This window comes from Rhizopus delemar, genomic scaffold, assembly GCF_000149305.1.
Source record: "Rhizopus delemar RA 99-880 supercont3.5 genomic scaffold, whole genome shotgun sequence".
Classification (NCBI taxonomy): domain Eukaryota; kingdom Fungi; phylum Mucoromycota; class Mucoromycetes; order Mucorales; family Rhizopodaceae; genus Rhizopus; species Rhizopus delemar.
This window is the reverse complement of record NW_027137831.1, coordinates 199381-226596: the sequence shown is the minus strand read 5'-3', so window position 1 is coordinate 226596 and position 27216 is coordinate 199381. Positions and strand designations below refer to the sequence as shown.

The 27216-nt window shown below is 35.2% G+C and overlaps 12 protein-coding genes across 12 annotated transcripts; 9 read left to right on the top strand and 3 right to left on the bottom strand.

Moving 5' to 3' along the window:
• Positions 1–1807: 1807 nt before the first annotated feature.
• On the top strand, positions 1808–3301 carry RO3G_06821 (uncharacterized protein; the record flags this gene model as incomplete). Its single annotated transcript, XM_067661411.1, has 2 exons — positions 1808–2084; positions 2145–3301. 2 exons carry the CDS (start codon positions 1808–1810, stop codon positions 3299–3301), a joined length of 1434 nt encoding a protein of 477 aa, XP_067517512.1.
• Positions 3302–4447: 1146 nt separating this feature from the next.
• Positions 4448–5161, bottom strand: RO3G_06820 (uncharacterized protein; the record flags this gene model as incomplete). The annotated part of the gene is made up of 3 exons (XM_067661410.1): positions 4448–4763; positions 4813–5010; positions 5058–5161. 3 exons carry the CDS (start codon positions 5159–5161, stop codon positions 4448–4450), a joined length of 618 nt encoding a protein of 205 aa, XP_067517511.1.
• A 1789-nt stretch (positions 5162–6950) lies between these two features.
• On the top strand, positions 6951–9924 carry RO3G_06819 (uncharacterized protein; the record flags this gene model as incomplete). The annotated part of the gene is made up of 5 exons (XM_067661409.1): positions 6951–6981; positions 7053–7080; positions 7168–9245; positions 9441–9770; positions 9830–9924. 5 exons carry the CDS (start codon positions 6951–6953, stop codon positions 9922–9924), a joined length of 2562 nt encoding a protein of 853 aa, XP_067517510.1.
• A 1523-nt stretch (positions 9925–11447) lies between these two features.
• Positions 11448–11756, top strand: RO3G_06818 (uncharacterized protein; the record flags this gene model as incomplete). Its single annotated transcript, XM_067661408.1, has 1 exon — positions 11448–11756. One exon carries the CDS (start codon positions 11448–11450, stop codon positions 11754–11756), a length of 309 nt encoding a protein of 102 aa, XP_067517509.1.
• A 1969-nt stretch (positions 11757–13725) lies between these two features.
• On the top strand, positions 13726–14368 carry RO3G_06817 (uncharacterized protein; the record flags this gene model as incomplete). The annotated part of the gene is made up of 4 exons (XM_067661407.1): positions 13726–13742; positions 13791–13831; positions 13886–14076; positions 14126–14368. The coding sequence occupies 4 exons, from the start codon at positions 13726–13728 to the stop codon at positions 14366–14368; spliced, it is 492 nt and encodes a 163-aa protein (XP_067517508.1).
• A 357-nt stretch (positions 14369–14725) lies between these two features.
• RO3G_06816 (uncharacterized protein) lies at positions 14726–15766 on the top strand (the record flags this gene model as incomplete). Its single annotated transcript, XM_067661406.1, has 1 exon — positions 14726–15766. One exon carries the CDS (start codon positions 14726–14728, stop codon positions 15764–15766), a length of 1041 nt encoding a protein of 346 aa, XP_067517507.1.
• A 580-nt stretch (positions 15767–16346) lies between these two features.
• Positions 16347–17778, top strand: RO3G_06815 (uncharacterized protein; the record flags this gene model as incomplete). Its single annotated transcript, XM_067661405.1, has 2 exons — positions 16347–17415; positions 17540–17778. 2 exons carry the CDS (start codon positions 16347–16349, stop codon positions 17776–17778), a joined length of 1308 nt encoding a protein of 435 aa, XP_067517506.1.
• A 589-nt stretch (positions 17779–18367) lies between these two features.
• On the top strand, positions 18368–19803 carry RO3G_06814 (uncharacterized protein; the record flags this gene model as incomplete). The annotated part of the gene is made up of 6 exons (XM_067661404.1): positions 18368–18552; positions 18615–18786; positions 18879–18988; positions 19053–19175; positions 19228–19451; positions 19517–19803. 6 exons carry the CDS (start codon positions 18368–18370, stop codon positions 19801–19803), a joined length of 1101 nt encoding a protein of 366 aa, XP_067517505.1.
• A 1360-nt stretch (positions 19804–21163) lies between these two features.
• RO3G_06813 (uncharacterized protein) lies at positions 21164–21636 on the bottom strand (the record flags this gene model as incomplete). The annotated part of the gene is made up of 2 exons (XM_067661403.1): positions 21164–21276; positions 21465–21636. 2 exons carry the CDS (start codon positions 21634–21636, stop codon positions 21164–21166), a joined length of 285 nt encoding a protein of 94 aa, XP_067517504.1.
• A 667-nt stretch (positions 21637–22303) lies between these two features.
• Positions 22304–23167, bottom strand: RO3G_06812 (uncharacterized protein; the record flags this gene model as incomplete). The annotated part of the gene is made up of 2 exons (XM_067661402.1): positions 22304–22314; positions 22432–23167. The coding sequence occupies 2 exons, from the start codon at positions 23165–23167 to the stop codon at positions 22304–22306; spliced, it is 747 nt and encodes a 248-aa protein (XP_067517503.1).
• Positions 23168–23509: 342 nt separating this feature from the next.
• Positions 23510–24302, top strand: RO3G_06811 (uncharacterized protein; the record flags this gene model as incomplete). The annotated part of the gene is made up of 2 exons (XM_067661401.1): positions 23510–23609; positions 23662–24302. The coding sequence occupies 2 exons, from the start codon at positions 23510–23512 to the stop codon at positions 24300–24302; spliced, it is 741 nt and encodes a 246-aa protein (XP_067517502.1).
• Positions 24303–24870: 568 nt separating this feature from the next.
• Positions 24871–25221, top strand: RO3G_06810 (uncharacterized protein; the record flags this gene model as incomplete). Its single annotated transcript, XM_067661400.1, has 2 exons — positions 24871–24959; positions 25029–25221. 2 exons carry the CDS (start codon positions 24871–24873, stop codon positions 25219–25221), a joined length of 282 nt encoding a protein of 93 aa, XP_067517501.1.
• Between the last annotated feature and the right edge of the window lie 1995 nt (positions 25222–27216).

Genomic DNA, 27216 nt, shown 5'->3' with positions numbered 1-27216 from the left:
GGATAACCAAGGCTGTCAATGGTATTCGTCTTTGTACGAGAACAAAGTGATCAACTAGCTCTCATTCTTTTAGTCAAGTCATGCTGAGAATCATATGCACATCAATTATCTTAGTCAACAAACACCGAGTGGTATACAAAAAGATTCTCCTCCAATACACATGCTTCTTGAAGTTTAATGATGCCTTCAAAATTTCTCTTGGTCTTTTTTTTTTAAAGAGCCAAATACTGCTACCTATTTGAACAATTATTTTTGATATCCTTCAAGTTAGTCATATCACAATTTGTAAACCAATCATTTACAGATAAAAGGTCCCTTTTTATAAAGTACTTGTCACCAAGCTTTATCATCAAATTCATTTGACAAAATAGTTGGCAATACTCTAAATAACACGAGATTTCTGGAACTCTATCTAATAGGCATGTTAGTATCTCTTGCTGAATAAAACTAACGAATAAACAATCGATGCGTGTCTTGAACCTCTTTATAAAGACAAAAGAACTTGTTTAATACAAGCTGAAAGTTGAAATACAACAAAGGGTTTGGATTACAAGACAGTATCATATCAATTCTATGTGCCATTTACATGTTATTGCCTCATATTCCTTGGTTGATCTCGTATGACATGAAGGGAATACTGAGACAAATACAATAAATGTGAAGCTACAAAGGATGAACTTTTTGTGCTTCACTTTTATGTCATTTTTCATTGGCAGTTGATGCACTTTTTTATTGATTACCAAAAGATTTGTCAAGTGAATGTGATTTTGATGGGTAGCAGGTTTTGAGAGTGCTTTTTAAATAAAATAAACAATAAATTCAAGATGAGAATACTCGGATGATTCAACCCAAAGCATTCTCCGAATCACAAGTTTATTCTTTTAACAATCATTCTTGTTTCCTTTACGCTGTTTTCCTTGCATATTACTGCTTGCACTGAATAATGGATTGATCTGAATTTAAATTATTTTTCATTTAATGCAGTCTATCCCTGTATCGTCATATTTGGTATTATTTTGGATTATCAATTTAGTTGAGACTATTCAATCAAAGGCTCTCGACATCCTGTCATGCTATATCAACAATCATTGGTGGAATTGTGTGTAAATAAACAGTTTGTTTTGATCATTCTTTATTTTAAAACATAATACATCGTGAAACAATACATTCTATTGACAATCAGGTTCAAATAATTCGAATAAAACTTGATGAATTAGGAGGAAGCTCGCTTTAAGGATATCAATAAATTACGAGAACAATTCATTACTGCTAGGATCAAATGAATAAGTTGAACAGAGAATGATTATAATACGGGTTTATTTATCCAACAGAGATAAAGTTAGCATTGACTATTTTTTTCATTTCATGTAGTTAAGCTTATTTTTAAAAAGTGTAAAGATAAATATTAATAGATTTTAGGTTGTAAGGAGCAGCCGTGAATTAACCAAGACTTAAATAGACAATGGGAAAGTGGGGTGATTCTAAAAGGAAATTATACATCGACCAGTCTATCGATCTATCCTCCTTTTCTCTTTCTCTTTTGTATAGGCGATAGATCCGCTAGCTGTTATCAGACTATAACCAAATGTAACCTGAACCCTTTCATTTCTTTCGACAGAGCTTTATTTAAATACTGCTTCTATATTTAGTTTTACTTGGTGTTACCAATTATCCTTTCGAACCTTTTTGTTTTTTGCATAATTTGCAACCCTGACATCATGTTTTGGTTTCCTATTTCTTTTTTTTTTGTCTATTTTTTTTTTTTTTTTTTTTTTTTTTTTTACTTTTCCTTTCTTTAGAATCCAAGATGGGGTTCAAAAAGTTATTTTCTTCCAAAGAAGTGAGATATGACACAAAGAATGAACCAACAAAATCATCGAGATCACTGTCTCTCAACAAATGGTCCAAGAAGAGACCTTCTTCTAGTATCGTCTCCAGTTTATCATCGCCCATCAATCGACCTTCACTTGACCTCACAATGATTCCGATCATACCTTCGAATACGAAATCAACCAATCCTTTTGAACAAACAAAAGAGAAAGTTGAATTACCCGCGACACCTTCTCCTTCTGATAAAGAAGAAGGTAATTTAACAGTCAAGACATGTTTGTTTGTTTTTTTTTAATAATTGTTTATTTGTTTAGATGATTCCTTACTGCAATGTAACACCAAACAGGTATTGGACATGAAACAACGATTAGAAAACGTAAATAAGAAATTGAACGAGGCACTCGAAAAGACGGATGATTTCGAAACTGAATTTAAATCTCGTGAATCATCCAGAAAAAGAATGATGAGTGAATTAAACCGAGTTGTATCAGAAAATGAATTGCTGAAAAGAGAATTAGAAGGTTATTTGAAGACTGAGGATCAAATTCGGGGACTATTGAAAGGAATGGATGAGGATCAGATTGTGGAAGGAGTGAGTTATTTGAGATCACTTTGTGATACTCTAACAGCTCAAAAGGAACAACTCGACAAAAAATACAGTTCAGCAGAAACAAACTATCAAAAAGCACTAGAAGCTCAGAGGGAGGAGATGGAGAAGAGAAGAGAAGATGAGATGAACCGTTTGCTGCAATCACATCAGTCTGAACTAGAAAGGTTAACAAACAAATTTCAAGCAGAGTACAAAGCACTTGAGCAAGCATACGACACAGCCAGGTCTCAACTCTCGTACGAGATCCATCAAACTATGACTGAAAAAACTGAAATTGAAAACCAACTGGACGCACTGACCCAAGCGCATCATCAACAGTCAGAGGTCATCAAGGAAAGCAAGACCAGACAAGCAAGTCTTGAAAGAGAGCTTGGTTCTGCCGAAGGGTTCAATCTTCAGCTTCAAAAAGAAATAAGAGGATTGGGTGAAACAAAAGAACGAGAGATGGAAAGACTACGGGATCAAGTGGCAACGGTTGAGATTGAAAACAAAGAATTAAGAGAACAATTGGTGGGTTTAGAAGAGTTTTTTGCTCAAAAGGAAATTGAGTTTAAAAAAGAAGGGTTGAAGAAAGAGTCAGACTTGGCAGATAAAAATGCAGATGTTGAACGATTAGAAAAAGAAAATGAAAAATTGAAAATGACGATTCAATCATTACAACAAGAATCAACCAACACATTAAAGCCAGGAAATGGTCTGATGAGAACCAAGAGTGGATTACAAGATGACTTGATAAAGATGCACACCAAAGCTCAACTTGGGTTGATTGAATATCTTGAAGGAGAAGATGACGTGATACAAGCCATGTCACGCTTTAAAAGGCAACTGGAAACTGAAATGCAAGAACCCTTTGATGAATGATTTGTAAAATATCCAATAAAATACCCTCTCTTCTTCTTTTTCATGTCTTTTTTCGTATTCAGGATTTAAAATGAATTGAGATAAATCTAAAGAGATGAGTTTATAAAGTACGGGTATCTGTTATCTATTCATGTTACACTTTTAGAAAAACTTTTTATGACAAGTCTTCTTTCACTCTATTCAACAACTCTTTGAAATAAAGAGACTTTTATTTTTTTATATCCCAAATCATTTTTTCTTTTCTTTTCATCCTTTTATCTTTAAGATTGAAACCTAAGGCTCTCTCTCTCTTTCTTTCCCTCCCCACTTGACAAAATGAACAAGTTTCTTTTTCAAAGTTTGACAAATGACAGGTGTGATAAGCAACAAGAGCTTTTACTTTTTATCCACTACTTCTTCTCTTTCTTTTTCTCTCTCTTTTAATGAATAAAAAGAAAATTAAAATATTATTTTTTTTTAAAAGACGTGCTTGATTGTCAAACAATCATCTTTTGACTCTTCTTTTGTGTAGCAAACGGATCGGAATGAGATAAGAACCTTTCTCTCTCTCTCTTTCACTTTTATTTTGTTATCCGGAGTTGCCAAGTTTGGGTGTCTTGTTATATAACCTCTCTCTCTTTTTTTTTCTTCTTCTTCTTCTTTAAAGATGTATGAATTCATTGCTATTCAAGCCAACACAAAAGGAAAATCAACTTGTGCTGTCTGTGGATCTCAAAATCATATGACAAGTAAGTGAACAAAATAAGCCCTATTTTATTTATTGACTGTTTGTTTAGAACATTGTCCTGTAGTTCCATAAACAATCAACTTAATACCGAATCATTCTCTTTTATGTCTTCTTATGCAATCTCAATCAACTCTTTTATCCTTCACTTTTCCTTTCATTCTTCAATCGAATCATCTTCTTTGTCAACTTTCAATTCATGTTCATAATAAATCGGGGAGTTTATTAATCGCGTCCATAAAGATTTTATTTTCTTATCTTTGATTGTCAATCAGAATAAATTAAAGGTAGTACAACCTCAGTGATTTCAGTGGAAGCAAACAAGATCAGACTTTTTTAAAGAATAATCCTCCCTCAAATGTTTAGTCAAAGAAGTAGAGGAGAAAGCATGTTTATATTACATAAAAATAAATCAAAATGAATTATTGATAAGCATCTACACCAATACAATCAGAGACTGTGACAAACTTGTAACCCATCGAATGGATATAGTCAATAACCCAAGGAACAAGTTCACTGACTGTTTGTTCATATACTTCATGTTCAAGTGCAATATGACCCAGAGATTGATTGCTGTCATCCTTCATTTCTTTATAAGCTGACTTTTCCTCATCAAAATCATGTTCTCTCCAATCATTTGTATCAACATCCCAATTAACAACACTATAACCAAGATCTTTTAATACAGCCAACGTGTTTTCATCATAAGCACCAGTAGGAGGACGCATGAGGGCAGGTCTATTCTATTTTTAATAAGCTTTCTTAAAAAAAAAGAAATCATTCTTACCTTTTACCAATTGCCTCAAAAATAATATCAGATTGTTTATTCATTTGGTATTCAATTTCTTCTTCAGATAAATCAGAAAGCACTTTATGTTCATAAGTATGGCTGGCTATTTCATGTCCCATATCATAAATATGTTTAATAACTTCCATATATCCCTTCTCACCATCAGAAGTAGACACAGCGTCATTTTCAACATCACTAAACCACACATTAAATTCATCTTTCTTTATTATCTTTTTACTTACACCCAATTTTTACCATTGATAAAAAAAGTAGATCGAATACCCAATTCATTCAGTGACTTTGCTAATTCCCAAGAGTATTCGTAAGGTCCATCATCAAAAGTCATAGCAAACACCCCAGATCGATTACAAGACACATAAACACCATCTTCATTGGTATTGAATCCATACGAATCACGCTATTCGATGTCAATACGGTCCCTCTCTTCAACATATCAACTCACATTTCGTATCACCGGCTTTCCCATCACAGCAGCAGCAGAAAATACCAAAGGGATCAAAACAGGAATAAAACGCATTTGAGTAAACATCAACGAGTTCGTAACCTAGTCGGATCCTTTTATATCTTTTCACGTTTTAAAGACACCTTATAACCCTATTCCCTCCCTTTTTTTTAAAAGAAAAAAATGGTTGGTTTCCTGCGACAAATCACGCAGCATACGACTGTAAAATGAATTTTATTCAACCACACAGTCTAAAATGATCCGATAATACACTTATTTTTCTTTTTCCCCTTCCCCCCTTTTTTTTTGCATAGAAACAAACTTGGTTTTCTATCCTCAACAATCTCTTAAATACTTCTCCTTGGCTACGATCGCTTGTCAAATTTTAAATCAAGGAATCGACTAGATGAAAATAAGCTATAAAGTGTTTATTGATTAGCCATGGAATTGAAATTGTATCATCCGTTGAACATCAACACCCTTTATGTTATAAACCATGTCGGGTACTTTATTGTTCAACGCTTAAACATATTTTAGTTTTCAACATACAATGTTTATGTCATTTATTTGGTTTGGTTACAATTGTTACTTAAAAAACATGGGAGAAAAAAAAAAAAAACTCTTATAATTTATATTTAAACAACTGTTTTAGATATTCATTAATAAGACTTTACCTTGTGTTTCAACCTGCCCGATCTGATTTACATAAAAGAAAGGACAGCTGGTTCTTTTCCTCCCCTTAAAGTTATCTTTCTACTTTAGTGATCATTTTAATATTAACCTTTTAATCCAGACAACGATCGATATACTTTAATAAAACTAGACGGATGGGAAATTATCTGTAAACACTTGGACATACCAGTGCGCATTTTAAACATAATCATCTCATCATTTCTCAACTCGAAAGTAAACGGGGTCTTGTACAGAACAAAGAGCACAGACACTCTGTTGGTCGTAGGCTGTGTGTCCATGTAAATCAAATGATCCATTTGAGAAATGAAGATCTTTGCACGCTTTTTCACTAAGCATTTTATTCACAACACTTTATAAGATTTGGTTCATAATCTTGCGACTTTTGAACCTTCTTTTAGAAATATTCATACTTTAGAGACCACAAACATTCTTTCAAACCCTTTTGAAACATCCTTTTAGTTTATAAACTGTCGAACAATCAATTCTCAATTTCATCCTATTTTCATACAAAACATCCTTATCCAAAGTTAGATCAACTCCACTGATTTCTTCTCTTTTAAAAGTCGAAAAGGATTTTTACAAGCTGCTCCTTGAATACACTCTTTTGACCATTCATTTTTACAACTATTTTATGTCTCATTCAAACTGAATAGCCATCAAAACCATGTCTTATCTCTCCTGTTCATCTCTTTAGGCTCACAAAGCAAATGAATCATAACCAAATCCCTTTTACTCATCAATTGAGAGTTCCTATCATCAAATAAAAAAAAGGTTCGAAAGGTCAGTGCATTTCATGATTCAAGTACAGCTTATAAATTTCCCAAATATGGAAGCTTTGGATTTTAGAGGTTCAAATAACAATTCCCAAAAAAAAAAAAAAAAAAAAGGTGATGTTTTAGGCTATCAATTTTTTAGTGCTTCCTTTTTTTTTTTTTTTTTTTTTTTTTTTTTTTTTTTTTTTTTTTTTTTGAAATAAAATATGGATCCAACAGCTGCTACACAAGAGTCAGGTATATGTGAAAATTATGTTTATTTTCACATTTAGCTAAAATGGTTTTCAATTGCTTATGAACGAAATTAGCCAGCAGCAGATTAGTTCAAAAGGAAAGGTAAAATGGTGTGAGTCAGAGAGAGAGAATGAGCAAGTCTAACTTTTATAGTCAACAACTCTCTCCGAAAACGAATCAGTCTGATAGTGATGAGGATAATAATCAGATAGCCACCCAAGGCTTTGATCGTTTCCGCGAAAACAGCGTCTGCTCGACCGAAGAAAACCCAAACGATTCTATTGCCGAATATTGTGCAGAGTCACTCTACAGCTACAGTTTTACGCCCTTATCCCGTGTGAACAAGGCGACGAAAATCAAGCGCCACCTGCTCAACCGAGGCATGGATTATATGCAACGCATCCGATGGAACACGACCGAACGAGAGCCCAGTCGACGATTTTCTCAGCCAGACATGGGCGTATTGGATTTACCCAACGAGTGGACCAGTTCGGATATCAAGATCTCACCCTCTGTGAACGATCTCGTGCGTCATCATCTCACTGCTCAAACAAAACAAGAAACAGACGAAGACGGGTTCTCTATCGGACGACGACAAACCATCGAGGCCTTTCAGGGCTTGCAGCCACCGGTCCGCGAGGTCCCTGCATCGGCAAGATCCACCCAATTCAACCATGCATTGCACACTCCCTCTCGATTTTTACCTCAGAATCAGGCCATCTTGACAACCGATGCCGACGCGACCATCCTGCTGTTCAACGACATGGCCAGTCTTTGCTTTGGTATCGATAAATCCTTTGTTGGGCAGTCTGTGTTGAAAGCGTTGGATGACCCGATTCGGAAACAGATCAAGGGCATTTTGAAAAGACGGCGGCAACTCGATCCAGTCACGAGGGAAAAGGGGGTGGTGTTGGTCTGTGGGGTGGTGGTGTCTATCAACAAAATGACGGGAGAAAAGACGGCGGCGTCACTGTGGTTGAAAGAGAAGGTGACGGACGAGGGCAAGACGATTTATATTTGGATCTTTGAAGAGATCTATGAGACGTCCTTGGTCGTTCGGCTCGATCGTCAAGGAACCCTTCTGGAGGTGAATAGTACGATCAAGGACTTGTTTGGCTATGAAGCTCACCAAGTGACCGGTCAACCCATCACTCAACTCATACCTGGCTTGTCGACCGCGGGCACACCTGACCTTCAGCAAATCGACAAGATCAAATTCTATGGCGCTCTCTCAAGTAAAGGTGTCAGCTTTCCGATCATGATGAACAGTTCGTCCGAGGCCAACGATGTCTTCAAGATCGTCTCGCTTCCTTCAGTAGCCGGTCTGATCACTGTCCATCACAAGACGGGTAAAATTCAGAGTATCAACCCTGTACCGGCCAAATACCTATTTGGTTATCCAACCGAGATGCTTGTCGAGAAACTCGACATTAGCCAGATCATTCCACAATTTCCAGAGATCGTGACAGGTCTCCTTGAATGCAACCTGTTGCAATCTTCGTGCACTGTAAACAATCACGCTTGCCGTTGGGTCATTTCCGACCTGTGCTCAGCCGATTCATATCAATCGATGAACACACAAGAATCCCTAAAGTCAATCGAAAGACGACCTTCGGTGAATGCCAAAGGACAGGCACTGCCTGTCATTCAAGCTGTACATCGTGATGGTAGCTCGTTTGAAATTCAGGTACAACTGCGGTTGATTGAGAGTGAAAAAGAAGACCTGATCAGTGTCTGGGTGACCTATGATCGTATCCAGGCCATGAAACGCGTTGCTAGAAAGAAAAAACAGTCTTTGACCACAACACCTGCGCTTCCAACCATCAAAGATTCCTCAGCAGAATACCCCTTGTCAACCAAAAAACGGCCTCCGATTCGAACTTATGGTATATCCTCTTTTGGTAACGTAGACAGAAAGAAGGCCATCTTTCCTCGAGACGAAGCAAACCAAAGTCGAGAAAGCCTCGAGAGCTTGCACAGTAACGGCTTCACGAGCAGTGAGGAATCTCTACCGCTCGTCAAGAAACACAGCCCGATTGACAATTATGTCATTCTGAGTACATTAGGAGAAGGTGCTTATGGTACAGCTAAATTAGCTTATCGAAAGGATGACCCGACGATGACAAAGGTCGTCATCAAATTCATTGCGAAATCAAGGATTGTTGTAGACTCTTGGATTAGAGACCGTAAATTGGGATTGATACCACTAGAGATACACATTTTAAAGAAATTAAAAGATTATCCACAGCCCAATTGCTGCTCGATAGGTAAAGTTCTGCAAACAAACGTGACACAAGACGGCTAATGAACAGAAATGATGATAGAAACTTATTTTGAAGACGAAGATACCTACTTTGCGATCATGAGGCTTTATGGAGAAAGGAGTATGGACTTGTTTGATTATATTGAACTGAATGAACATATAGATGAAAGTGAGATCAAAAATATCTTTTTACAAATAGCCAAAGCCGTAGAGCACATTCACCAATTGCATATTGTACACCGTGATATCAAGGACGAAAACGTCCTATTGGACGAAAACGGATGCGTTCAGCTAATCGATTTCGGAAGCGCTACTTATTTTAGAGAAGGCAGAAAATTCGATACGTTTGGTGGAACCTTGGATTATTGTGCTCCTGAAATTTTAAAAGGCATGCCTTATGAAGGGCCACCACAAGATATTTGGAGTCTAGGGACATTGTTGTATACAATGATTTACAGAGAAAACCCATTTTATAATGTGGATGAGATATTGGAACATGATTTAAGAGTTCCTTATGTGCTATCTGAAGGTAAAAAAAAAAAGGCATTTGCTGAACAATTTTCATTTTATTAATACATCATTCGCTAGAATCATTGGACCTTGTCAGGCACATGTTAAATCGAGATGTAAAAGAGCGTTATACCATCAATCAAGTATTAGCGCATTCATGGCTTCAAGTCTAATGAAATATTGTATTTATGTGTAAATATTTGATGACCGCATCTTTATATATAAGTGAAAGAATAAATGTAAAAAAAAAAAGAGAGAATATTTTCGGAATAATGTTTATGCTTGATCACTGAAAAGTCTAGACTTTGCATTGAAGCTCCAGGAAAAAAAAAAATGGGTTGCTAAGATACGAATTGACACATCAGAGCTTTGTCCTACCCTAAACGCACTCACGAACAAATCACGGTTCCATAAAGAAAGTAGTTTTTCTTTTGGAAAAAAAAGACTTTCTTGTTATTCTGACTTGTCAACTGACACATGCTGTTACATTTGTCTTTAAATGAAAGCCTGTCATTAGCACGCGTCTTGAAAACAAAACATATTCTTATCGTTGCATTAGCTTTTCTAAAACAGGCTATTGCTGCATACTTTTTTTTTATGATAGCAACCTTATAACTCATCGAATGGAATTAAGATATAAAAGCAATTGATATAAAAATTGAAAAAAGAATGACAAGATTGTCAGCTTGGGAAGTTTCTCACCTAAACCGTATTTGTAAATTTGTACAACCCCGTGAGAAGGAAAAGCTGTGCATATCCCTTTGCCAATCAATGAGAAAAAAAAAGCATTTCAATTATTTATAGTTTAAACATTCTCTCTCTTTCTTTTCTTTCATCTATTTTTTTTTATTATTATTAAAAATGAAGAAACTAGCAAACAAACCAAGTAAAAAATTAAGGATTTATCTAGAAAATGACCATTTAATCATGTATGGTTCTTCAAATGAATCCTCTGGTTGCGTATTGCGAGGAGCCCTAAGCTTGAAATTAAACAAGCCAACAAGATTAAAATCATTAAGTTTATGTTTTCTTGGGAAAATATCAGTCAGTTGGAACCAATGTAAAGATAACACAAAGGTTTTAATGAAACATCCTGTGACATTTTATTTATTGATCTCTTTTTATTTTTCTAGTGGGAAATGGGTACGAACGTAAATTTAATGACCATCGAACAGTGATCAGCCATAAATGGACATTCTTATCAGCACAACAAAATAAGACACATTTACTTTCAACAGGCACCCATACCTTTGAATTCGAACTCGTCTTGCCTGGGAGTCTACCGGAATCAACCCGTATGGATAAATATTACAATGTAGATTATCGGCTAAAGGCAATAGCAGAGAAACCTGCTTTTTCGAGGGATTATGTAGCACGACGAGACATTCACCTGTCTAGACAAAAGCCAAATATTACTAATGAATTCTTTGACCCTATTCATCTTGTCCATCGGTGGGAAAATAAGTTGGACTATGAAATTTCTTTACCAACCAAAGTATACACCTATGGAGATTATATTCCAGTAAAGATTAAATTAATTTCACTGATACCACATTTACATATAAAGTACGTGAGTTGTATATTTAAAGAATACTTGACCTGTCGAGCAATCAACGGATGGTTCAATGGCAAAAACAAATCACAAAGACGACTCATAGAATACACCAGAAAGAATACAGACAGACAAGAACTAAAGATGGACAGCACATGGACGGCGACTGTCCAGATGCATGTGCCTGAATCTGTAGTGGATATTCAGTGTGATGCTCATAATGACTCTGTTCAAGTACAACACAAGATCAAGCTGAATCTGTCTATTGAGGACAAGCAAGGTCGTTTATATGTGATAAATATTACTTTGCCTATCATTATAGCTATTACAGATTCAATTGGAGTCTTGCCTTCTTATGAAGACATCTGGCAAACCTTGCCTTACGATCCTACCATGATGTTGGGTTTAAGTACAGATTGTATTCCTCCCAGTTATCGTAGTATTATTTGTTGATTAAAAACATAATCTTTTTGTTTTTTTGGATTGAATGAATCCATAAATAAGTAATCAATTTAAGAGCAAAAGCATTTCTTTTTTCCATGAGCACTCACTGCAGCAAACAATACTTCCTCTTTTGGAAATTTAATTGGGTGATACAGCCTATTTTCAAAAGGGTGAGAACCAGGATTTGTAGCGAGTTGAACTTGTTTTTTTAAAATGAATTCATTCGATAGGTTTTATTAATCTCAACTCTCTCTCTCTCACACTTTTCCTTGTCAGTTGAGTTGGTTGCTTTTGTTGTGATGAATGTGCAAAACAAACCGGAGTTCAAATATGCATCATTTACTGGTCTGTGTACCTTGAGAACAGAATAAACAAAAGTTGGCATATTCCACCTGGCTCCAAGGGGAGAAGACAGTTGATTATTTCTTAAAAAGGAAATGCATTGGATTGACTCGTGTGTTTTACTGCAAATTGATATTAATTGAAATAAAAATCTAAATTCATTGGTCTATTTTCTGGAAATGGATTTACATAAGGATTCGACCGCTTGAACTTTTTGGTTGAATAGTTGGATGAAACAGAAAAGATTTAAATACAAATACAATCATTCGAAATATTATCGATTGCTAGATTTATGCTGACTATATGAAAAGTCTATCAGCAGTGATTCTTTAAAGAGACTTCTTTAGATGAGATCGTCATGGATTGGACCCAAATTATTAGCTTAAATTTCATTGATTTTATACTTCTTTTTCTTTTTCTTTTCTTTTTTTATGACAAATCATTATTCGACTCGCTTGGTTTACTTGAATAGTCTTTGATGAGTTTTAATCATTAAAATTTCGTCCATGAAAAAAAAAAAAAAAAAAAAAAAAAAAAGAAATTTTTATATTTCAGATTAAAAAACAACTTTTTTTTTATTTTTTTCCCTCTTCTTTTTCTTTATTAAAATAATGGGAGTTAAACAGAAACCAAGTCAATCAACAACAATGAATGGTTTAAATCAAGTGTTAGATAAAGAGAGAGATCGTGAAAAGAGAAGACGTGCAGCAGAAACAAATGTTGGAAAAGAGTTTCAAACAGTATGCTTCTTTTTTCTTGATTAAATTATCTTATTTATGGTCATAAATAGATTGATTTTAATTCAATGGATATATCAATACTTCGTAAATATGCTAGAGTACATAAAATAAAAGTAAAATCAAAGACAAACAAAGAGGAACTTGCTGCTGCAGTCTCTCGTCATTTTGCAAACCAAACTGTAAAAGAACTTGACACTATTACTTGCTTCTTATATACCGCTCATTACAAAGGTAGAATCAAAAACAAAATTTCTTTACTTTTACTCATTTCTCCATAGATTCTGTTTTGAGACTGCCATTGCATACTGGATTTTAATCAACATTATTTTTTCTCATTTTAGATCTCCGTTTGAATATATTGAAGTCTTTCAAAAATAAAACTTCCAGAAACTTTTTTGTTTTGTTTTGTTTTTTTAATGAATTATTATAAAGTACTTGGACTGGAAAACAATTGCTCAGATGAAGATATTAAAAAAGCTTATAGGAAATTAGCATTAAAATATCATCCAGACAAAAATCATGATCCAGGCGCACCTGAAAGAGTAAGTAAAAGATGATACCTTTATGATTGTATGTCTTATTTTTTTTTCATTTTTAGTTTAAAGAAATAAGGTGAACATTTGTATTAAAGCTTATCTAAATCCCTTTACTGATTCAATTAATAGTGAAGCATATCAAATATTATCCGATCGTAATTCTTGCATATGTCTTGATTAACACTCAATACATTATTAACAATGTGATTTGATAGCCGAAAAGCGTAGACTATACGATAATAAAGATCCATTCGAACAAGTGCCAAATACAACTAGTAAATCTTCATCGGACCACTATTACAAACGTCATCCTTTGTTTTCGACATTTCAGGTAATTTCTCTTTTTTCATGCGGAAAAAAATGATTGTAATACAAAAGTAACCTTTTTCTTTTGGCCAGTTTCAAACACCTGATGATTTATTTAGGCAATTTTTCAATGGCCAAGATCCTTTCCAAATGTTTTTTGGTAAGTAAATAGTGTTTGTTGAAGCTATTTAAACATAATCTTTCTTTTTGCTAGATGACCCAATCTTTAACGGGGATCGATCTTATCACAATGATTCCTTTGATCAAACCTTGGGCTTCTCTCAAAGAAACAGTTTATTCAATTCACCCCTTGGAGGATTCTCAGGGACGGCTAAAAGTGTATCTACAACTACAACCATTATTAATGGTCAAAAGCGTACAGTAACAAGGATTCAGGACGAAAATGTAAGATACAAAACAATCCATTTTAAAAAATTTTAACTCTTGAAAAAAGGGGACCCGGGTTATTGAGGAGTACGGCAATGGTCAACAGCGTGTGACGGTAAATGGAATAGAACAATCGTCAAGTGATAATAATTCAACACAGCAAAAAATTGCCTATAAAAAAGAGTCCAGTGTAAATGATAGTGCAGCTCCTGCATCCTCTCACATTCCAATTAATACAAGTCAAATCAGTACGGCATCCAGCAAGAAAGGTAAGCACCATAAAGAAGCTTTCTTATGTTTACTCTTCTAATTGAAATTTCTGTTATAGTAGAACCTAGCCAAAAAAGTATTGGCGACGAAAATAATACCGTAAAGACTCCAATACGAACGTCACGTAACTGTTTATGTTGCTGCATACAATAAAAAAGAATACTTTCCCCCTCAATCATTTATTGCCTTTGAAGATGAATAAATTTAACCTTTTTGCTTTTACTGAATTAATAAGGATCTTTTTTGCTTTTAGATAATTTTAACTTGATCATTTTTCCGTCTGCAATTTTAAAGAACATCAATGTCATAAAGATTGAAATTCATTGTCAGTTCAAAGTCAAAAACCTAAACCACTTTTAGAACTTTTAAATTGCTTACTCTTTTTTTTTTTTGTTTAATGAAAATAGTTGAAGGTTTCAAGCAGATTCTTGAAGAAAATAAATACAACACTATTGCTTGTGACATTTATGGTGTCATTCACGACGGTGTAAAAGCATACCCATACTCGAAGTCAGCCCTAAAAGCACTGAAAGACAGTAATGAACATGTCTTACTACTTTCCAATTCAACACGACTTCAAGACAAGTTGGATGCACATATGACAGCAAAATTTGATTTGGACAGCTCCCACTACGAGAGGATCATTTCTAGTGGAACTCTTACAAAGTTGTTTTTGCAAGATATTGCTGAATGTAAGGAAACAGGCAGTTTGAAACACCAGTCTCTTTGCCACGCAACCATAATACAAGACGGGAAAAGTAAAAGAATGGAGCCTCAAGAATTTAATGAGAAATACTTAAAGACAGGCAAGTTCTTTTTGGCTGGGGATCAGGATTGGCAAGAGCCACTCTATCTACACTTGGCTCCTACTATTCAACGAGACGATCATTGGGAAGGGGTCGATTTTGTATTGCTCGGGTCTATTCGTGGACTATTTCCAGAGACGAAACCTGTAGATCCTTTTGATGAGGAGGCAGTGCAAGCCGATTACCGTCCTTTGTTGGATAAGTGCTTAGAACGACAGGTGCCAATAATCTGTGCTAACCCTGACGTATTTGCACCAAATGGTGTGAATAAAGATGGAAGCACAAAGTTGCTTATATGTCCTGGGTATATTGGCCAAATGTATGAAAAAATGGGTGGAGCAGTCTTGTATTTTGGAAAACCATTTCAAAGCATTTATGATTATCTTATTGCACAGCATTCTAAGGATGAAAGCTCAGCCCATAGAATAATTTGCGTAGGTGATAATGTAGCAACCGACGTTCGAGGTGCAACGGAGGCTGGATTGGATACTGTCATGGTCTTAGGTGGTGTACATTGGGAGGAATTGAAGGATGCTAAAAATGATGAAGAATTAAAGGCTCGAGTGAGGGAACTTTGTAAACAAAATCAAAGCAAGGAACCAGATTACCTTATGCCTCTACTTAGATATTAAGTTCAATACTTATAGACTTGTATATAAAACCTTTTGTATTGATCAAACTGCTTTTAGATTCGATTAGTGTGTTTTACTGTGATTGTATTACATATATTCAGTTTTGAATAAATAAAGAAAGAACGATCCTTTTCAATACTTGGAAATAAACTGATGTATCTTAAATTGAGCTTTTCATACTATCAAAGGCATGTATTCAGTTAACCTGGCATTGGTATATCATGAATAGTGAATTTCCAAGGTGAAATCGTAAATAATAAGGTGGTTACAGTCATTTCAAAAAGTAATGTCGCTGATTTTGAGTTTGATGTCGTGCAAAAAATCTTCGTGTGCAACAATGAAGTCGCTTGATCCAGCAATGAAGTCGTGACGAAGGTCGTTTATTTTTACTTGTCGCTTAGTAATTACCCAATAAAATTTCTTGGCTGTTATTTGGGTATAAATTGAGTGACACCTCCATCCCTCTTATCGTTCTCTTTTTTTCTTTTACAATTTATTTTACAGACATTTCGAAATGAGTATACAATTTTTTTACGAAGATGGGCAAGGGCATATTGTTGATGAGCATGGAGTTGAGCCCATGGATCTTGTTGTTGACGAGGAGTTGTTCGCTATCGAGACGCTTAGTTCTCGAACACAATTCCTTAAGAATAAACCTCCAGAAAGACCTAATCCTGCAATGCATCCAACTGCAGTTGAAAGGAATAGTGAAGATGTTGATATGGAATTATGCAGTAAGCGGCGCTATACATTTTATTCTGATGAGGAGAAAACTAGATTCTTTCATCTATTTTTCAGTAAAAGCTTGAGTGCTTCTGCTGCTGCGAGACAATTAGGTATTCATGTTCGTACAGCCCAAAGATGGGTCAAACATTATTACGAAGACCCTGAAAGCTTTTTTGAGAAGAAGAAAAAAACAGGTCGGCATCGTATTCTTGGCGAGGAGCATGAGCAATGTCTTTTAAACTATATCGATGAGAATCCTTCTGCCGTCTTAACTGAAGTAATGGGACATTTACTACAGAACTTTGCAGATCTCACCGTTTCACGTAGTACTGTTTATAACTTCATGACAACTCAGTGTAATTTATCCATTAAACAGGCACAATTCCAGTCTGTGGAAAGAAACAGCGAGGAAAAGATTCAGCAGAGGTACGATTGGGTCCAAAAGTGGCAGCAAACTGACTTGGACTTTACAAAAAACTGTGTCTTTCTTGATGAATCAGCCTTTCATATCAATTTGAAACGAGGTATGGCTTGGTCAAGGAAGGGAACCCCTGCAATAGTTACAGTACCTACGACTAAAGCGAATTCAACATCGATTTTGGGGGCAATATCTGCCACCGGCTTAATTAATGTTAGCTTGAGAGTTCCAAAGCGTATCAAAAAGAGAAAGCTTGGTCATGAAACTAACGGTTATAGTATAGGAGTGGTGACAGGGCATTATCTGAGCTTTTTAAAGGCAACTCTTGATGAAATGGACAAGTATCCCGAAATGAAGGGACATTATCTTGTCATGGATAATGCTCCTATTCATAGTTCAACCGACATTGGAAAGTATATTCACTCCCGAGGATACCGTTATGTATATCTTCCTCCGTATTCTCCTGAGCTGAATCCAATTGAGCAGTTCTGGTCTGTTGTCAAGAGTAAAGTTAAGAGAAATAAGTTTCTGGAAAAAGAATCCTTGATGACCAGAATCAGCGAGGCATGTGATAGTCTTTATTTAAGCGATTTCAAAGGATTTGTTTCTCATTCTGCTAAATGTTTTAGTAAATGCCTCAACAAAGAAAGGTTATGAAGCTTTGACAAAACAGAAGTGTAAAAAAAAAAAAAGATCTTGCTCCCCACCTTACTCCACCTTACTCCACCTTACTCCAAACTGTAGCCAATCAGCGATCCGCTTTCCTCACCTTACTCCACCTTACTCCACCTTACTCCAAACTGTAGCCAATCAGCGATCCGCTTTCCTCACCTTACTCCGCCTTACTCCACCTTACTCCAAGCTTTAGCCAATCAGCGATCCGCTTTCCTCACCTTACTCCACCTTACTCCACCTTACTCCAAACTGTAGCCAATCAGCGATCCGCTTTCCTCACCTTACTCCACCTTACTCCACCTTACTCCAAGCTTTAGCCAATCAGCGATCCGCTTTCCTCACCTTACTCCACCTTACTCCACCTTACCTCCACCTTACTCCACCTTACTCCACCTTACTTTTTTATTTTCTTCCCACACTTTTTTTTTTTGTTCAGTTTATCGGCATGACAATTTCAATGTTGCTGCAGAAAGTGTGTCCGTATTGTGACGAGGATGGCATTTTTACGCGAATGGAAAATGTCAGACGACATATTCATCGAAAGCACGAGATTTTACTTTCCAGTCGTAGTAAATCTTGTCAGTCTTCAAAAGGGTCAAAGCCGTTCACTTTGGCTTTGCATCAAGCGTATCCACACGTACCAGTTAAACTGATGTGCCCATCCTGCATTGATTTGTTTGAAGAGAAGCCAGCGCTTGAACAACATGTTAACGAACGACATCTTGTTTTGTAAGTGGTCACTATGGATTATATCGTCTCATAACACTCTTTTCCAATTTTCTATGTTGTTTTCTACTGGTACTTTTAGTAGCGACGCACAGCATAGCTTTCCTGGTGCAGATAATACAAACAGTGAATGGACTGTTAGTGATCTGAATGTGACCAGAAAGTTCAACGAATTTCGCGACGATGCCATCAAAAACAGCCATAAATATGGCAATCTCGATCAATCCTTCCACCAGCTTTTGTATGACCAAATGTTTATTTTTTCTTCTGTTTGATAACATGCTTTTTTTTCGTCATCGATAGGGCGATGTCATCGATCTTCTTCATCCAGCGACGTAACTTTTACAACAATATTCCAGAACACATCATGGATCCACAGATACAACAAAATACACGGACGGCTTTGTTGGATGAGCTTAATTTTCGACGTGCCTTGCAACCCAGAGACCACGGGGCGATCAAGGCCATACTGACTGTAAGACGGCTTGCACAAGAGTTGGAAAATGATGGAAAAAGACCCTTTTTTACGATTGTTGACGATTGATTCTGTCTTTTTTTTTGATTTAGGAATATCGTGATGGCATCAAAGATATACTCGACGTTCGCATTGGCCTCCTTACAATGGCAAAATCCAAACCTGAACCAGAACGAAACGTATTGCTGGCTATTGAAGGACTGTAAGTGATCATTTCCAGATTATATTGTTGTTCTTATTCGTTGTGTATTAAACGTTTATTGAAGGATTCCTACTCTAAAGGATTTAGACCTCCCTTGCTTGTCGTCAGAAAACCATCTTACAGCAGGTTACATCCACCCTGTAATTCAACATTTATTTGCTCATAACCTTTCACATTTTGCCCAATGGTAAGAAAGAATCAAGCTATATGTGAATACCACTTTTAACTTTTTTTATTAGTGCCAACATCCTACCACGATTTGAGTGCGCCGATAAGCGACCGGATTACTTCGTGCAGAAATTCGAACACTATCAATATGCATCAACGTTTTGCTTTGGCGAAATTAAACTTGACACTGCAAACGACATGTCATGTATGAACGATTTTTATCGACTGGCATTGTTTGCAAAGACAGAGATGGATACCAGCCATTTGAACGCCGTGATTTGTTTTCAAACCATCGGTAAGATACCCAAATTTTCATTATGTTTGGCGAGAAAGCTTACAACTGCTGACATGTTTTTTCAGGTTTGTCAACCACATTTTATATCATGACAAGGAAACCAAACATGTTGGTCTTTGTCGAATTAGTTACGATTGTATTGCCATCCAACAAGCCAAGCATCTTGTCCATTTTGGGATACCTCGATGATCTCCATTCTCTTGCGACTCTTCATATGTCATTGGAAAGGACCCGTCAAGTTCCTTTGAAATACCCCACCTTACCATTCGATTACGTCCAATCCAATATCAAAACGTTGCCGCGAAAACGACGTATGTCTCATGGTGCCATTGCATCAACGTCAAAACACTAAATTACTTGCCGCCCATGCCTTCTACCGATTTTACACCAAGCAAATGCACTATTTATCATTAGTTTGTACTGCTTGGTTCATTCATTTTTCATGACAAAAAAATAAAGAAATTGCGTATTCCAAAGAAAAATGATGTATGACAGTCGGGAGACTCCCAACCGTTTGTGATATTTGAGGTTTTATAATATAAAAAGTACTAAGTCAATCAACAAATGTAAAAATAAGTGAGACTCAAAGTAGATTGTTCTTTATTCAAGTTAAAAATATGAGGGTATTTATACTTTTCTAATCACGGCTAAATATCAATATTTACAGTATATGTCTATTGACTATTAATCGATATTAGACGATGAATTATTTATATGATTGACATTGTCTAACATCTTTTTATCAAGAAGTAATTATTAATCCTGATCCAGGAACTTATGGAATATTCTGGAGTGGATCGGGATTTTATTTGAAGTGGCGTAATACAATGTCCGATATTCCTAATTTGGAGGACCATTGTTCGTAGTAACTTACATTATTACTTTATTACATGTGTAAATACCACACCATTGCAACCGTTCATGAAAAATGTGAGAAATTTTATAGCATGTGTGCCATATGTTACGTTAATCTCATTTACCACATTCTACAATACTTGTTTACGGATGGTATGAATGACAAATGGATTTCTTAACTCGGTTTTCGTGAAATCAAGCGATCCGCCATCCTGAGCTTCATGAACAAGTGAAGTGAATGGCTTTGACCCTTTTGAAGACTGACAAGATTTACTACGACTGGAAAGTAAAATCTCGTGCTTTCGATGAATATGTCGTCTGACATTTTCCATTCGCGTAAAAATGCCATCCTCGTCACAATACGGACACACTTTCTGCAGCAACATTGAAATTGTCATGCCGATAAACTGAACAAAAAAAAAAAGTGTGGGAAGAAAATAAAAAAGTAAGGTGGAGTAAGGTGGAGTAAGGTGGAGGTAAGGTGGAGTAAGGTGGAGGTAAGGTGGAGTAAGGTGGAGTAAGGTGAGGAAAGCGGATCGCTGATTGGCTAAAGCTTGGAGTAAGGTGGAGTAAGGTGGAGTAAGGTGAGGAAAGCGGATCGCTGATTGGCTACAGTTTGGAGTAAGGTGGAGTAAGGTGGAGTAAGGTGAGGAAAGCGGATCGCTGATTGGCTAAAGCTTGGAGTAAGGTGGAGTAAGGTGGAGTAAGGTGAGGAAAGCGGATCGCTGATTGGCTAAAGCTTGGAGTAAGGTGGAGTAAGGTGGAGTAAGGTGAGGAAAGCGGATCGCTGATTGGCTAAAGCTTGGAGTAAGGTGGAGTAAGGCGGAGTAAGGTGAGGAAAGCGGATCGCTGATTGGCTACAGTTTGGAGTAAGGTGGAGTAAGGTGGAGTAAGGTGAGGAAAGCGGATCGCTGATTGGCTACAGTTTGGAGTAAGGTGGAGTAAGGTGGAGTAAGGTGGGGAGCAAGATCTTTTTTTTTTTTTACACTTCTGTTTTGTCAAAGCTTCATAACCTTTCTTTGTTGAGGCATTTACTAAAACATTTAGCAGAATGAGAAACAAATCCTTTGAAATCGCTTAAATAAAGACTATCACATGCCTCGCTGATTCTGGTCATCAAGGATTCTTTTTCCAGAAACTTATTTCTCTTAACTTTACTCTTGACAACAGACCAGAACTGCTCAATTGGATTCAGCTCAGGAGAATACGGAGGAAGATATACATAACGGTATCCTCGGGAGTGAATATACTTTCCAATGTCGGTTGAACTATGAATAGGAGCATTATCCATGACAAGATAATGTCCCTTCATTTCGGGATACTTGTCCATTTCATCAAGAGTTGCCTTTAAAAAGCTCAGATAATGCCCTGTCACCACTCCTATACTATAACCGTTAGTTTCATGACCAAGCTTTCTCTTTTTGATACGCTTTGGAACTCTCAAGCTAACATTAATTAAGCCGGTGGCAGATATTGCCCCCAAAATCGATGTTGAATCCGCTTTGTTGTATAATGGTAATAGTAATTCAGAAAAAGGTAGAAACAAAAATAAAGAAACAGTTTGGATACTTTTTGAGACTGATCTTTATTTCAGTTTAAGTTAAAGTAAAAATTATTCTAATTGAAGGCAGGTATTTATATCTTATTGAGTGAGTGGCTAGATATCTTCTATTGTGATCGTTCTTCTAATCTTCAGGTACTTTAGCAAGTGTTATCTCTAATTATGATTATGAAAACTTTTCATTTGTTCTTTTGTATGTCTGTCATAGATTATCTTTTATTCTGGGAATTTCTCACTGATTTGAATAACGTTATTTTACGCGTTATTTCAATTATGTGAAAGATTAGCAATATTCCTGACATTGGATTGGATTTGGTTATTTTAGTTGATACTTCTTCTTATCAAAGAACTCTCATGAATACAATACATATTCTAAAAGAACATGTTTAATTGGAATTGATTGTATGATCTTATTTAAATAAACTTGTATTTTATTTTAATTATGATCTTGTATTAAGACTTATATTTATTAATGTCAACTACAATCAGTTACTGTTCTACAACACGCTTTAGTCGTAGGCACTGTAACTATTGCAGGGGTTCCCTTCCTTGACCAAGCCATACCTCGTTTCAAATTGATATGAAAGGCTGATTCATCAAGAAAGACACAGTTTTTTGTAAAGTCCAAGTCAGTTTGCTGCCACTTTTGGACCCAATCGTACCTCTGCTGAATCTTTTCCTCGCTGTTTCTTTCCACAGACTGGAATTGTGCCTGTTTAATGGATAAATTACACTGAGTTGTCATGAAGTTATAAACAGTACTACGTGAAACGGTGAGATCTGCAAAGTTCTGTAGTAAATGTCCCATTACTTCAGTTAAGACGGCAGAAGGATTCTCATCGATATAGTTTAAAAGACATTGCTCATGCTCCTCGCCAAGAATACGATGCCGACCTGTTTTTTTCTTCTTCTCAAAAAAGCTTTCAGGGTCTTCGTAATAATGTTTGACCCATCTTTGGGCTGTACGAACATGAATACCTAATTGTCTCGCAGCAGCAGAAGCACTCAAGCTTTTACTGAAAAATAGATGAAAGAATCTAGTTTTCTCCTCATCAGAATAAAATGTATAGCGCCGCTTACTGCATAATTCCATATCAACATCTTCACTATTCCTTTCAACTGCAGTTGGATGCATTGCAGGATTAGGTCTTTCTGGAGGTTTATTCTTAAGGAATTGTGTTCGAGAACTAAGCGTCTCGATAGCGAACAACTCCTCGTCAACAACAAGATCCATGGGCTCAACTCCATGCTCATCAACAATATGCCCTTGCCCATCTTCGTAAAAAAATTGTATACTCATTTCGAAATGTCTGTAAAATAAATTGTAAAAGAAAAAAAGAGAACGATAAGAGGGATGGAGGTGTCACTCAATTTATACCCAAATAACAGCCAAGAAATTTTATTGGGTAATTACTAAGCGACAAGTAAAAATAAACGACCTTCGTCACGACTTCATTGCTGGATCAAGCGACTTCATTGTTGCACACGAAGATTTTTTGCACGACATCAAACTCAAAATCAGCGACATTACTTTTTGAAATGACTGTACATAATGTACAAATTGGGAAATGCCTATGAAAAAGTATTGGGAGCTTGACAATGATTTTTTTTATTTTTATTTTTACTTTTTATTTTTAATGACATGAATGAAATCACAGCAATAAAAGATAAAATAACTAACGTAGTTCTAGTTCCTGAATATTACTACGCTATTGACATTGATTATTTGACTCATATGATTGGTAAATTTTATTGATTGTAAAGCAAAAACATTTACCCTTCATCTCAAAACAGTTGACATGTTGAGCAGGCTTATATCTCACAATGACCTTATACCTCTGACACAAGACAACCTAACGAGGTTTCACTCTCGAAGCCCACCCAATATATCTTTGAGTGATTATTTGCGACGAATAGTGAAATACACTTCCATAGAGAAATCCTGTTTGTTAATTCTTTTGATATACATTGATCGTATTTGCGAATCACACCCGCACTTTACTGTATCATCATTAACTGTACACCGATTCCTTATCACAGCAGTGACTGTTTCATCAAAGTCTTTATGTGATTCTTACTGCACCAATTCGCACTATGCTAAAGTAGGAGGTATATCAACACAAGAAATCAATACACTCGAATTAGAGTTTTTGAAGTTGATTGATTGGCACCTTTCTACTACTGGACCTATACTTCAGCAATACTATGCAAACTTAGTTGATCAGCATTCCTGTTACGAGCGAATTACATCAGATCCTTCAAAAGACGAGTCCAAAAGACAAAAGCGTCGAAGAAGCAGCGCGGAAGCTATCATGACGCAATTGCCTATGGAGAATCGAGTGAGTGATAAACAAAAAGAGGATTTAGAAGAAGAAAGGATACAAAACCATTTTAATACATTATTGGATGATGAAAGTATACCCTATATTGCATAATTTAAGCAAATAGTTTGAAAGGAATTGGATTTTTCGACATTTTCATAAAAATGACAAACAAAATAGAGAAAAAAAAAAAAAAAAAAAAAAAAAAAAAACACATAGAAACAAAAACGCTGGCGTTTAATATTGTAAATACCTTGCCTTTTATTTTATAATAAAGTAATTATAGTGCAAAATGGACAATATGCTTCGTTGTTGACTTTTGTACACCTATTTGGTAGGCAGAACATGCAGATTATCACTTAATGGATTATAGTGCTCATAGGCAAAAGAATACTTATATGGGTTGAATATCTTCAATTGCTTTTGAATCGCGTACATGAAACAAGTGTTTCTAAGTTCAAATCTTTTGATCTTCAAAAATACAAAAGTTTTATAAAAGAAGGTAGACGATGCTTGCTCAGTCCAACTGCACCAGATCTTTTCTCCATTTTTGGACATTTCAATTGGTCTTTCTTATAGTTATGAGTTGCAGTCACGTCCCCTGTTTTTTTTTTTTTTTTTTTTTTTTTTTTTTTTTTTTTTTTTGGATTGCGGCGGTTATTCTTTTTAAAATAAAAATTCAATGAGTTGGAGTGACAGTTTTTCACAAACATATGTAGATCCTCAACACTTAATAGAGGCCGAACAACAAGTAGAGGTCTTCATGGGAATGTATAAGAGGTGTGCTTGATTAAATCATTTCCATTTAAGCTTTTTGACATTTTTTTTATTTTTATACAGAATTTTAAAAGCTTGTCAAGATAAATGTATTCCAATCAAGTACCATGAACCAGATTTAAATAAAGGCGAACAAAAATGCATAGATCGCTGTGTTGCAAAATATATATCAATACAAACAATGTTGGGTGAAAAGATGCGACACATGGCGCCTCAACCACAAAACGACAATAGTTACAGCAGCAGTTTTTCATAGATTTATTTTGTATATTTTTGGCTTATTAAAATACTTTTTTTAAAAAAAGAAAAGAAAAGAAAAGAAAAGCTAATTATAAAAGTAGACAAGTACAATGATTCCATTAAAATGTCAAATTAAGCAAACTTGTTTAGCCAATTAGCTTAGAATTAATAAATAAAAATAATCTTGTAAAGCATTTTGACATCTTGCATTATTGTATGGTTGACACAGTAGATTTTCCAACTTTTTTTTAGAAACAATGAATACACGAAAAAGCCTAGTTTTTTTCAATAAAAAAATACATTTATTGTTTCAGTAGATTTAACTTTTTAGCTATTAGTATCTTTTTGTATCGCCCTTCTGATACTTTATACATTTCATTAAGCGTTCTTTTGAATATTTCCATACTTGTCTTTGACGTTTCCATCGTTTTTATCAGATGTTTGTTCTGAATAGCTATCTCAACTATTCTTTCTTGGAATAATTGTGAGTCTCTTTTTGTTTTTTGTGACGTATGGTCTGTTATGTCACTACTGCTTCGTGTTAGTGAGCTCAATGATGAACTTCGCACAGGAATTCGACTTTTAGTTCTTGTTAGTGAATATATGTTGCAGATATTATGGTCAGTGAGCTGATTATCCAATGTTTTATACTCTTTTTGTAGGCTGTCTATCATGTGTTGTAAACTTTCTAGTTCTGAGAGATTTTTTATTAAATGCTCTTTCAAATTGGTGTCTCTTTCGGTTATCATCTCTTCCATACGCTTTGTTTCTTGTTTGAATAACTCTATTTCTTGATCTTTCATCAAAGCATCTTGTTTACTCCTTTCTAGTTCTTGTTCTTTTAAATTTAAAGTTATTTCTAGTTGAGTTTTTTTATCGCTTTCTTCTTTAAATTTGCCAGTAATCTGGTGAACCATGTCTTGTATAAGTTCTTTTTCTTGTTTTAAAGTATCTAATTGCAATATTAAAAATGAATAGCTTTCATTTTGCTGTTTTAAGTGTTCTTCCATTATTTGTAGCTGCCCATTTTTTTCTTTCAAATTCCTTTTAAGCTCATTTGTTTCCGTTTTGTAGTTTGAACATTGAAGTTGAAGTTTTTGTATTTGATTATTCCCATGCTTTGAATTGTTTTGTAACAGATTTTTTATAGTATACAAGTCTTCCAAGCTCCTTTTCATCTTCAATTCTATTATTTCAAATGTTTTATCTTGCAAATGCTTCATTCCTTATTGTATGTTTTAAAGGATCGTTTTTTTTTTATTTGAATTTTTACATATAGAAAAGCGTGCCTGAGGTGGAGGTATTTGAAATTATCATTTCGAACTGGTTATCTCAAGCTTTTTTTTTTTTTTTTTTTTTTTTTTTTTTGTAATAGAAAAAGCTCTTTTTGATAGTGATATTTGTAAAGAAAAAGGTAGCCGTTTATTTTATGGATTGAGAAAGTACAATATGGTTTTTTATGAGTGCTTGGAGAACTCTATAGTAAGTATTGTTATCTCAATTGGGCATACTTGTGTTGTGCAGTGACAATTTGCTATTTCAGACGTCAATATTTGAAGCTGTTTCGTATGCAACTGTCATTTTAATTTTTTTTTAAAGCTTTCTTCTATTGAAATCATTAATGCTTTTTATCTTTATTTCTATATTTATCATAACCTGTTATTTAACTCTACTCACTTATTAAGCAACAACTGGCTGATCTGCAAGTGTGATACGAAATACGAATTATAACAAAAAAAAACCAACCTTTAGAGGTGTTTTAAATGTGTATTGACAATCGGTCGTTGAAATCTGAGATAGAATATATTGGAAGTAAACAAACAACAGCCTTCATAGTACTTTTTATTTTGTTTTTTTCTTCTCTTTAAGGTTGATTTTGTTATTAAACCTAGTTAAAATTTATTCTCTACTTCTTTTTTCCTTTGATTTATAGTAGAAAGGTAAGAAGAAAAACATATTTATATTTTTATAGTCTTTAAATAGAACTCCGTTATTTGAGACCAAATTTTTC